General features: G+C 38.1%; 1 protein-coding gene across 1 annotated transcript in view; it reads left to right on the top strand.

Annotated features, from left to right (window-relative positions):
• The window catches only part of LAMA2 (laminin, alpha 2), a 293272-nt gene that overhangs the window by 111334 nt on the left and 169311 nt on the right, over positions 1 to 12627 (top strand). Inside the window, exon 22 of the mRNA XM_011997459.1 lies at positions 11354 to 11496. Within this exon, the coding sequence (XP_011852849.1) occupies positions 11354 to 11496 (143 nt within the window). The remainder of the gene's footprint in view (positions 1 to 11353; positions 11497 to 12627) is intronic.

Below are 12627 nucleotides of genomic sequence, written 5' to 3'. Positions count from 1 at the left end.
GGCTAATTTTTTTTGTATTTTTTAGTAGAGATGGGGTTTCACCGTGTTAGCCAGGATGGTCTCGATCTCCTGACCTCGTGATCCGCTCGCCTCGGCCTCCCAAAGTGCTGGGATTACAGGCGTGAGCCACCGTGCCCGGCCTAAACCAGTTTTATAATGCCTATTTGCTTTATTCTTGCTCCATGAGGAAATGTATTTGCAGGAGTTACACATGATATTTAATTCAGTTGCTAGACTGGAAGTGTTTATATTCTTTTGGAGGGTTAAATAATAGCAATTTTTCTTCCAGAAAAAAATATTAAATTATAGGATTGTTTTTGATATCTAGACCCTTTTTCTAAAGCACAATTAATTATCTTATAATTATGCTGTATAGATTTTCCATATACTGCTCTTAAGCATTAGTGATTTCCACTTACTTCTAGGAATGTTTTCTCTTCACCTTTCATGAAGCTAACTCGAAGAATTGTTACACAGAGTATCTTTAGACTTTTCATGTTTTCTTTTCTTCTAAAATTTCTCCAGTTATGGAAAAATGTGCCATGATTCTATGATCTTGGCCTTTCCCAGGATTCAGTTTCTACTTCTACTCCTAGTTTTGAAATGAGATAAAAGAAGACACAAGTGAGGATGTAATTCTGACTTATTCTCAATTCTCCTTTTAATATATTTCTGTATCCTTAAGCTAAATTAGTGCGAGAGATCAAAAAATGGGTTCACCTTGTGTGTTTGATCTGCAGGGCCTGTTTTAGCACCTGTGGTCGTGGTGGACTTGTCTAAGGCCTGGGGGTGAGAGTAAAGGAGGTAGCTTGGCTCAAGCAAGAGAATTTAGATGTAGTAAGAGAAATGTCTGCAGTGCTTGTTGTTAATATGGTACTGACTACAGAAAATAAACTTTCTCCTATTACTTAGAATAAGTAAACAGTTTAGTAGCATGTATTGTACAAGAGTTAATTTTGCTCCCTTTAGTTACTTCTCTGGGAAATATAATTTAGACTGATCCACACCATAGATTTGTGTATTTCAAAACAAGAAAGAGAGAAATGCATGATAAATGACCTAAGCCTGATCATTGCATGATCTCAGGTAATTTGTGTATTGGTGAAAGGAATCTATACACTCACTATAAATTTAGATTAGGCTCTTATTTCACAAAGTATATAAAATTCCGCTGAAGAGATCAGGCAAAACAAAGCCAATGCAGGAACTGTGAAAGGACTTCCCTTGGACACCTTGGTCCCTAAAATACTGACAGCTTTCAGGGACAGCTGCCAGTGACCAGGCCTGGATTTTGCTGGATCCAAAATGGAATTTTTTTTGCAGCACACAGGCCTTTTATATGTGGATTTTAACTACTATCATGAAGAATTTATACGAATAGTCTGTGTCCACATTAGGAACTATTTAGACATCACAGTCTCTCAAAGTTAGTGACCTAAATTCAGCCCCACCAAGCAGAGTCAGTTCCTGGGCCTAACTCAGCAATGTATTCACCTTCAAATTCCAGACATTCTTTACAGTCCCTTTTACCACACAGGGTTCATCATAATAGTAACTTTATTTAAAGGCTCACCTTGACTGAGAACTTGCCATTTTCCAGGCACTATATTAAGCATTTCACATGTGGTTCTTTTCATTCTTGTAACATTCCTGTTCCTTATCATCCCCACTGTGTGATAAGAACACTGAATTTAGGTAGGTTAAGTCATTTTCTCAGTGACTTTTCAGTAGATCTGTGATTTGAGCGTGGGTCAGTCTTACAAATCTTATTTTCTTAACCTCTGTGCTGGCTACTGATAAACAGAGAAAGCAAACGTGGTTTAGCCAATATATTCAACAGTAATGAATTCAGCCCTTTATTCATTTACTGCTTCCGTGTTTAGAGACCATTCTACCTCGATTAAAAATAAATATAAAATGAGGTAAAATTACAAAATGAGAAATTTTAAGTATATATAACTCGATACTGACATTTATTTTCTGCTAACCTTTGAGACTCCTCTAAGATTTAAAACATTATGGCATTTATGGTAGATTCGTTTTCATCAGAGATTGTCAAGTAGAGACTGTCTTCTGTGCAGAAGAAGAGACACTAGCTGGGTGCCCAGATTAACTTCACAGCCTCTTTTTTTTCTAAAGGAATTATTTGGGACAGTTTTACAATGTTATGTATGTTGGTGAGTTCTGAACAGATTATTTTATTAATTTCCCAAATTAAGATTTCTTCTTAATAAGTTCATACAAATCCATCCTCCTCTTTCAACTCTCGTTCATAGTTCACATGTCATTTTATAAAATGAGAACAACTAACCCGCCTTCAAGAAACTTAAAAACGAACGAAGAAGCCATTATTTGCTTAGCAGTAAAGTTTAGTATTTTGAAACACAAAACTTGGATTTGTTCATATCCTATTTTCTGTAAACTCATGTAATTAACACAGAATAACTCATGTGATGTTTAAAATAGATTATGAGTGGCATAGTAAAATGTATTACTCTCCTAGAGAACAGAAATTAAAATTAGTATCTGTTGGCAAGATATTACTTCATAAAAATTGCCTGAAATAACATTTTATAAATATCAAATTGATGTTGCCTATTTTTAATCACTGCATAGTGAGGTATTTGGGATATATCAGCTTTTATTATTTACAGTAACAATTTACTTAAATTCTAACATACATTTATTTAAAATAAAACATACACTTTGCTTGCCAATTTGTAAAAGTGATCACAAAGTATGTTTTCTACTTGCAGCCTGAGATTAACCTAGCTAAATGTGATAATTTACCTTAACTCTGTAAAACAGGCAACTTCTAACCACTTGATGAAACCTGAAGTCTGAAGTTTTATCCTACCTTGATCTACAGAGATGTAATCAACACTTGTTTTTAATAGCCAGTTGCCACCAAAGATCTGATCACAATAATGCAGAGACCATTATATATTATCACTAGAACACTACTGTACATTTATAATAAAAAATGATTAATAATGGCAGTTATGTATCCCTATACATGGGAGCAGAAACAAAATAAAATGTGGTTATCACTGTAGTGAAAACAGGACTTTCTATTCTAAAAGATGATGATAAACATCAGTTGATCTCCAGATGCTGATTATTGATCTAACACTTTGCTTGTTGTACCTCCTAAATGTCATCCTCTCTCTGTTCCTCCTCACTGCTCAAGTAAGCTCTTATTTGGAAGGACAGTATGTATGATATAGTTTTCTATAAGTCTAAGCTGTGACATGTTGTTCACATCCAGGTGTTAGGCAATCTGTAAAACATTTTCTCTTCACCTTGTCTGCACCTTCTACTCATTTGTTTTGTTAGTAAAAGATATTTGAGTTTCTTGTTGTCAACCTTAGCGTTGGTCCAGGCTAACAGTGTGTGGAATGGCAACTATCACTGGGATTCTAGATGATTTTCCTAGTTGTTAGAGATCCGTCTCAGTGGTTTGTATATCATTGAGGAAGCTGCTCTGTTAGCTGATTAAGGAGTTGCGCATTTGAATTGTCATATAGAGACAGCTGATGACTATTGCCTTTGTTTTCAGCAAGTTTTATTTTAAGAGTAAACTAAACTCTATTTTGATTGCAATTTCCACCCTGGCAAGGCCCAGGAGGTTTTACTGACCTTAAAAGACAAACTAAAATCACATAATCTTAAAGTTGGAAGAAATAAGTAAACTAGTCTAGCCTTCTCTTTTTCTGTGACGTCCACAAAACAGACAGTATCCTAATGCAAGGAAGCATGGCATTATGAAGTGGCTACAGAAGGTTTGAATCCTAGCTTGCAATTTGTGTGACATTATTTAATTTCCTAAACCTCATTTTCATCATCTGTAAAATGGATATAAAATACTACATACATGTATGTTAAGTATCTAAGCATAATAGGTGCTCAATAAATTCTAGGCATTGTTATCAGTTATTAGGTAACCATTTTTTTTCCCAAAGACCTGATGTTTTGTGCAACTCATCAGTTTCTGATGAAATATTTTCTTTATTTTAGGCTGACTTTCCGTTTCCAGTTATTATCTCTAATTCTAGGCTCTTCAAGTCACTGAAAACCCCTTTTATGGCCACCTTTCATTCCTCCTGTCTTTAAGCCCTTCACGTGCATTATTTATAGATTCATAAGCACCCTAGTTGTAACTATTTTTCTCATCTGTAAAATGAGGATACGAATAGTACTTACCTCACAGAATTGCTGTAAACATTAAGTGAGATAATGATGGCAAAATATAATACATTGCCCGTCATGTAGTGACTGTTGTGTAGATAAAAAATATTATCCCATCATTATTTATAATACTTTCAAAGTTTCCATTAGTGTTTTGAACAGTTACACCATCTTTGAACCACACTGAACTTGTTTTCCTATGTATTATATATATAATTTGATTTACTATATATAAAACACATATCATTATTTAATATACAAAAACATATATATAAAACATGTACATATAAAACATATATATCATAAAACATATATAAAAAACATAAATATCCTTACTTGGTAAGTCAGCAAATTCATCAGTCTCAACTGAAGTCTACAGCTTTCCTCTCTATTCAAAGAAATGACAGGTTAAAAGGCCTTCTTAATGACTCTGGAATCAAATATTTATTTTAGAAGATATTTATTTTAAAATAGAATAACTAAGTACATTTTAATAAGCCATAAATATATGCTAATGTAAAAGTTTCTTTTTGAAGACGATAAAGGGAAATGAGAAACATAAAATTCAGATCCAGGGAACCATCAATGGCATTCATCTAGAAGAGTTAATTTAAAATACACACATTAACACATAATTTTATCTTTTGTTAAAAACATGTCTTTATTCATTTTATTCCTATTTGATTAGAGCAGAGAATTTATGTATCTCTACCTAAAATTGGTTAATAGCTTTGGCCGTTTCAAAAATACTCAGTGTCCTCATTTTAGCTTCAGCTTCTTTGGTTTGGATGCAGTGTGTGATTTCTTTTGTGACAGTAAGCCAGTAGCTATTATGCATGGGGAATCCTGGTAGAAATGCAGTATTTTGTACTAATTGCTAACCGAAAGATCTGTAATACTGGCTGCATGATTTGCCCCTTACTTGTGCCCAGCTATAACAATCTGAATTTAGTACTGCGTTTGTTAATATTAGACACAAATTTATCCTGACACTTTTATAGGCAAAGCCTCGGAAACATTTAGTCATGTAAAATATAATCATGGTCTTGAAATATTTGCTTTTGCTCCTCTGCATTTTAGGTAGGATTTCACTTTGTAACCTTATCAGTATTGCTGAATTTGGAGAATGGTTTGGAAAGGTTCTTTGAGGTCCCGACTGTAAGATAGGTGTTAATTTACACTGAGCTGTTACTGCACTTTGTCAAAGAACAGTTGTTTACACAATGTGAATAGTCCATGTCTCTACATACTCTTCAGATCTTCCCTATTATAGTGAATTAAATTTGGTTTTAATTTGCATTCCATTTCCAATGTTTGTTGCCAGACACTTTGGACTTTTTGAGGGCAAATAAAAATAGCTTCTGGTGTAAGCGAAATATTTTGTGTCCGAGTAAAATAGCAAACCATTAGGTAAAGGACACTTTTCCCCATGTGTTTACCTTGTAACTTCACGAGCTAGACTTGTGCAGAAGCTTTGAAAAAATCCCCATGGCTGTCATATTCATAAGTCTCTCTGACCCATTCAGACGGATGTTAGTATATTACTTGGAGCATACTATAAAACTTACCTTTCACTTATGGAAATGTGCTTGTACTTTGTTCCCCAAAAAGCAAATACAGAGACCATAAGACATGGGATAATAATAGACCTTTGGACACAGAAACATAAAACAGAATGTATGAGCCCTTGAAAGAGCAATTAAATACATTTTCATTTCAACAACTGAAGATGAGGAAACAAAACAGATGGGCAGGGGATAGAATAAATGAGAGAAAAATCAGTATTCATCATTCCTCTTGGCATTCTAGTACACCATTTACTCCATAGCATATTACAGTACGTCAGCTCTAGTTCTGCAGTCCAGTCCCTGGTTTATTCTTGTATGAGGTAAAAATTGAGAAAACTATAGGTACTTTCCCTGGCAATTTCTGGAACCACCTAGTAAAGAGTATCTAACCCTGCTATTATCAACAAACTGATTCAATTCCAATAGGTAGGTTATATATTATTAAATAAATTAAAGAATAATTTAGTGTTTGCTATCAAAGGCACACGCTACCCTAAAAAGCATGGTGAAACATCTTATCATCATTATCAAGTATCTTTCAAGATCTTGTAGGTGAAAAAAGAGCAAATTGCTTGCTTACGTCCTGGGAACATCTGCCCAAAATACATCTTCACTAGAGGTGAAATGGAACTTTTAAAACAATGATGAACTTGGGCTCAGTGTGAAAAGAACCTTCCTATTTTTCATAATTCCTAATAAAATTGTAATTGTTACCAATGCTGTTTTTAACCTATGAATTGCAGTTGAAAGTCTCTGATCTGAATCACATGTGCAAACATTGAATAAGTGTATCCGTTATTGATTGTATCAGTTATACATTCCAGAAGTTTAGTTGCTTAAAACAACAAGGACGTACACTTTCATGATTCTGAAGGTTGGCAATTTGGGCTGAGCTCAGTTGGACAGATCTTCCACTGTCATGCCTAGGGGTTGCCAGATGGCGTCAAGCCCAAGTTGGGGCCTCAACTGCCCTTTCCTCTCTCACGTTGCCTCCCTTCCTCAAGGAGGCTAACCTGGGATTGTTCTGAAGGCAGCAGGGGTCCAAGAGTGTGAAAGCAGAAACTGCAAAATTCAATATGCTCCTCTGCCACTTTCTGTCAGTCAGAGTATGCTGCAAAGCCAACCCAGATTCAAGGGGAAGGGAAGTAGACTTCACCTCTTAATGGGAGGTGCAGCAAAGAAGTATTAACAATAACCTTTTTTTTTTTCTTTTTTTTGAGATGGAGTCTCACTCTGTCACCCAGGCTGGAGTGCAGTGGCATGATCTAGGCTCACTGCAGCCGGATTCAAGTGATACTCCTCCCTCAGCCTCCCGCGTAGCTGGGACTACAGGCACATGCCACCATGCCTGGCTAATTTTTGTATTTTTAGTAGAGACGGGGTTTCACGATGTTGGCCCTGCTGGTCTCAAATTTCTGAACTCAAGTGATCTATCTGCCTGTGTCAAGCCTCCCAAATCCTGCTTGGATTACAGGCCTGAGCCACCACACCCAACCAATAGTAACCATTTTTAATTCTCCCCAGTAATGAGCATCGCTTGATCTGTCAGTCATGGTGTTATTTCTTTCCTCCTAAAGTTCTGTGCTGATTTTCTTCCCCTCCATCTCTCCATTACAACATCCCTTTCCTGAGTCAAAACTGAATTCCTTCAGGCAGGCATCTGAATAGTCATTCTTATTGATCGGACAATCTCTGCCTCTGCAATCACAAGATAGTTCTCTTTCTCTCTCTAAACCATGGTTTTTAATGTATTCTCCTGTTCCTCACACATCTGTGAGGTTTTCCAGCTTGTTCTCACATTCAGAAGTTTTCTGTTCGGCCAACCCCAACCTCGTCCCTTTTCCTTCTTCCCCTTTCTCTTCTCTCCTAACATTCTACCTCCCTGATCTCACCATTTCATGTACTTGGGCACACGCCATGCTCAAACATTAACCCCTGCCATTCTCTTTGTCCAAAATGTTTTGATGCCCTTCTTTCACAAAAATATTAGCCCACAAATATTTATTGAATGTTAACTGTGTAAAACACCCTTTCCTAGGCACCATAACCAAGGTGTTTAAGGTCCCTTCTTTAATGAGGGAGAAAGAATATAGAAATAAATAAAGTAGTAAGGTAGTCCAAACAGGTATGAGTGTTAAGAAAGCAAAGGAAATGCAGTAGTAACTGGCGCAGGGTATGGGGCAGGCAGTGGTGGGGAGTTTCAGGTAACAGTAATTTTGAAAAAGTGACACTTGAACTCTTGACCTGAATACCCAGGAACCAGATGAGAGACGACCAAGGGAGAAGAATTCTAGGTAGAGAAGACAGCAAGCGAAAGAACCTCTTCCAAATCCTTGCTCCCTTGAAGATTGAGCATCCCTGTAATTTATCACCTGGTTCAGTGGTTTTACCCTTTGGCTACATGGTTTTTCAAATACTGGAATATTTTAAAAATACAGTGCTCACGCCTGTAATCCCAGCATGCTGGGAAGCTGAGGTGGGAGGATCACTTGAGACCAGGAATCTGACACCAGCCAGGGCAACACAGCAAGACCCCATCTCTACATTAAAAAAAAAAAAAATGGCTGGATGTGGTGGCATATGCCTGTAGTCCCAGTCACTCAGGAGGCTGAGGCAGGAGGATCACCTGAGCCCAGGACTTTGAGGCTGCAGTAAGTCATGATCACACCACTGTACTCCAGCATGGGTGGCAGAGCAAGACCCTGTCTCAGAAAAAAAAATAAAAGTAGAAATACTGAAGCTTAGACCTTACCACAGACCCATCAAATCACATTCTGTGGTGGTGAGGAGGGAAAGAGCCCAGACATCTGTATTTTATAAATCCTTATGTGATTCCAATGGGCAGCCAAAGTGAGAACCACTGATCCACACCAATGTTTGTCACATTCTAATGTGCAGAGATAACGTGGGACCTTTCTAAAGTGCAGATTCTGATTTCCTAGATCTGGGGTAGAGCCCGATTATACATTTCTGATAAGCTTCCAGGTGGTGCCAAAACTGCTGGTCTGATTGCTACTGAGTGTGGTTCACAGACCAGCAGTATCAGTATCACATTCTCAATCAGAGACTAAGAGAAACCAGGTGATCAAATCATCTCCTGATTCAGAAACACTGGGGGGTGTGACCCAGCCCTCTGGGATTTCCCAAAGTCCTACGGGTGTTGAGGCCCACTACAGCCTGAGAATCAGACTGTGGATCTTGGTGTTTAGACACAGTCAGTTTGGCACTTAATTGAGTTCTATGTCGTGTTTTCTGTAACTGTTTAATGTAGACAGGTCTGTTGAAGGTTGCATTGAACGGGGCTACGAAGCCAAAACAATCTTTTCCTTTTACTTGGTTTCCATGCAGTGCAAATTCTGTTTCATTCTGGCTAGGAGAAGAGTAAGAGATACAGCCCTAGTTCCAGACTTCTGCTCTTGCCTCCAAAGCCTCTGTGTTCACTCAGCTTGTGAAGCATCAGGAGCTTGCAAAGCCCCTGCAGGTGATGCTCTGCAGTTGCAGGTGTCACCTGCAAGGAGCTGATTTATTAAAAGCCCTGCCAGGGCAGTTTAATCCCTGTGAAGTGATATTGTAACTCACCTCTAGCTGCTGTCCTATCAAAAAATCACCCTCCGTTCTCCTTCTCTTTGTTTACAAGCACCAGTTAATGGTTTTCTCTCCATTAAGCAGCTCAGGGGACTGCTATTTAGAGAACTAATTGAATTCTTGCCAAGTTTGGGCATGATCCAGAGCTACTCCAATTCTCATATTTTCCATGCTATGTATTTTCCCCTATTCTAACATGTATATAGCGTTGATACCTCTATCTGCAGAATGTAAGAAATTATAACTGTACACATGAGAGTATATTATAAATGCGGTAGTTCCTGCTCCTTGGCATGAAGAAACACCTCATTACTCTGCAATGCAAAACTAAAAATATGCATGTTTTCAAATCTGCCAAAAGAATCAATATATGTTAATTTTGGAAATTATACTACTATTTATGAGATCTATTCCATAATGAAGCGTCAATAATCCATTTGTCTCTCTACCAATTCTACCACCAATCCCGGCCCCTACCACCAAATTAGAATAGTACCTCTTTAACGGCCAGAATATTATAGTGAGTGCATTAGTCCATTCTCATTATAAAGAAATGCCTGAGACTGGGTAATCTGTAAAGAAAAGAGGTTTAATCAGGCTGTACAGGAAGCATGGCTGGGGTGGCTTCAGGGAACTTTCACTCATGGCAGAATGCAAAGCCGAAGCAGGCATCTTCACACAGCCAGAGCAGGACGACATGGGGACTGGAGGTGGCACACACTTTTAAATAACCAGGTCTCATGAGAACTCTGTCATGAGAGCAGCACTAGGGGACTGGTGCTAAGCCATGAAAACCACTCCAGTGATTCAATACCTCCCACCAGGCCCCATATCCAGTATTGGGGATTACACTTCAACATGAGATTTGGATGGGGACACAGATCCAAACCATATCTGGTAGAATATTAGCATTCTTGGCTACTTAAAGAATACAGTTTTTCTGGCCTTTAGCAATTATTTCTCTATCAGACCGAAAGAGGTTAATCATCAAAGTAGGGATTTGGGACTGCATCTAATCATGATGGGTGGTCATAGACTGAAGAGATAAAGAGGAAGAGTTGGCAAATAAATAAGTCAATAAATATTATCATAAGAAAAAAACACTAATTACAGAAATAAAAGTTATTTTTCTTTAGAGTTGGTTTTTTTTTTTTTTTAGATAGAGTCTTTAGATAGAGTCTTGCTTTGTCGCCCAGGCTGGAGTACAGTGGCACAATCTTGGCTCACTGCAAGTTCCGCCTCCCGGGTTCATGCCATTCTCCTGCCTCAGCCTTCCAGGTAGCTGAGACTACAGGCACCTGCCACCACGCCCGGCTAATTTTTGTTATGTTTGGTAGAGACAGGGTCTCACCATGTTGGTCAGGCTGGTCTTGAACTCCTGACCTCAGGTGATCCACCCGCCTCGGCCTCTCAAAGTGCTGGGATTACAGTTGTGAGCCACCACTCCCGGCCTTCTTTAGACTTTTTTTTTTTTTTTTTAATTATTCTACTCAGTAGATACCAAGCCAAAAATTTATATACTTTTTGAATGTGTAATACATAAAGCATGTGGATGTCAAATTACTATGATTTTCTCCAGTGCAATCTAATGTAACACCGCACATTTAGACTCTGGAGCATGTTTCATTCCCTGTGGAAAGGTTCCTTTAGATTGCTCATGTAGGGATTTAGGGGGTATTTTTAATGTTATATTCAATGCCTTAAAGGAAATCTTCAATGCTTGTGCAATACAATTTTTCTTCCCAAATCTGTTTGCTCCTCCTCTTTGGTCCCTCAGTTTATATTATCACCTCTATTTCAGGTTCTGGGTGACATGCATATCTGTTCTTTTGTTGTTGTTCTTATCTTTTTTCAACCATCATCCATTTGATAACATTAATATTCTGAGATGAGTCGCTTCATCTTCCATGGAATTTTTCTTGGACCATAAAATATTTCATAGCTGAATTCTTTGAACATCTGCCTGGGATGTTTAGCAGAAGTAACTACTCTTTGTCGCTTCTCTTTCACAGTTTGTGGAGATGAGTGCACCGGCCTTCTTCTCGGTGACTTGGCTCGCCTGGAGCAGATGGTCATGAGCATCAACCTCACTGGTCCGCTGCCTGCGCCATATAAAATGCTGTATGGTCTTGAAAATACGACTCAGGAGCTAAAGGTAGGTTGGTGCAGTCACAAGCAAGGGCCAGGGACAAGGTGACAGAAGCTTCACAAGCGGTATTGGCCATAATTGGTAAATGTCCTTCCCACAGCCCCAAATCAAGGGACACAGCTGTTAGGGAAATTCAGAGACTTTCTTAACCAGTGTTTTTCAAACTCAAGAACTATATATACAGATTTCTATTAAGGGAAAAGAGTCTCGTGTACTCCCCAGTGTCTGGCCTAAATCAGTTTTATTATGTCACTTAAATATGTGCAAACATAAAATCAGGTATGAACTCTTTATACTTACAGCTCTATAAAATTAAAACAAATTAATCCTTATGAAACCAATAAAATTCAAATTAAAAACATTAATATAAAGTAACATGATTTTGGCTGAATGGAAATTGCTACTTGCAACAAAAATAGGATATTGACTATTTCCACACAGTTCTTCCACCAGAGGTGATGTGGTAACTCAGTTCTCCTACCTTACCACATTTGAACGAGAGAGCCCCCTGCAAAGGGTCCTGAAATGACACATGGGCATCACTTGACAAGTTTATGTGACTTACGTGTTCAGTCTGCCATCGGATCAAACACGCAAGCAAACGTAGACACTGAGATCTAGTGGCCATATTCATCTCTCAGGTGCCTAGCCTGGGATCCAGAAATGCTTACGTTAATATTTAAGGTTATCGTCAAAATGAAAACACATAATTAGAATCTTGTACTAGAGAACTAGAACTAGTAGACCTTTAAAAGTTCTTCAACAAGCACCAGTTTGATAAACACTGTTCTAAATTGTGATTAAAGCTTTTGGCAGTTAATGAGGTCAAAGAAAAATTAAGGAAATTGGGGTTGTTTCATCTGATGAAAAAAGATGAAAGGTGTCAACTTACTCTCAATTATCAGATATATATTGAGAAATTATAGAATGCCTAAACATTGCACTTGGTTCCCTGGGGATTTCATGACTCTTTTAATATCTTCACTACCCTTAGGCAATGTAGATTCTATGTGCTTTAAAAATAATCATTAGGCCGGGCGCGGTGGCTCAAGTCTGTAATCCCAGCACTTTGGGAGGCCGAGACGGGCGGATCACGAGGTCAGGAGATCGAGACCATCCTGGCGAACACGGTGAAAC

Source organism: Mandrillus leucophaeus, unplaced genomic scaffold (genome assembly GCF_000951045.1).
Source record: "Mandrillus leucophaeus isolate KB7577 unplaced genomic scaffold, Mleu.le_1.0 Scaffold1144, whole genome shotgun sequence".
Classification (NCBI taxonomy): domain Eukaryota; kingdom Metazoa; phylum Chordata; class Mammalia; order Primates; family Cercopithecidae; genus Mandrillus; species Mandrillus leucophaeus.
Note: the sequence above shows the minus strand (reverse complement) of the source record. Positions and strands in the feature narration are given on the sequence as shown.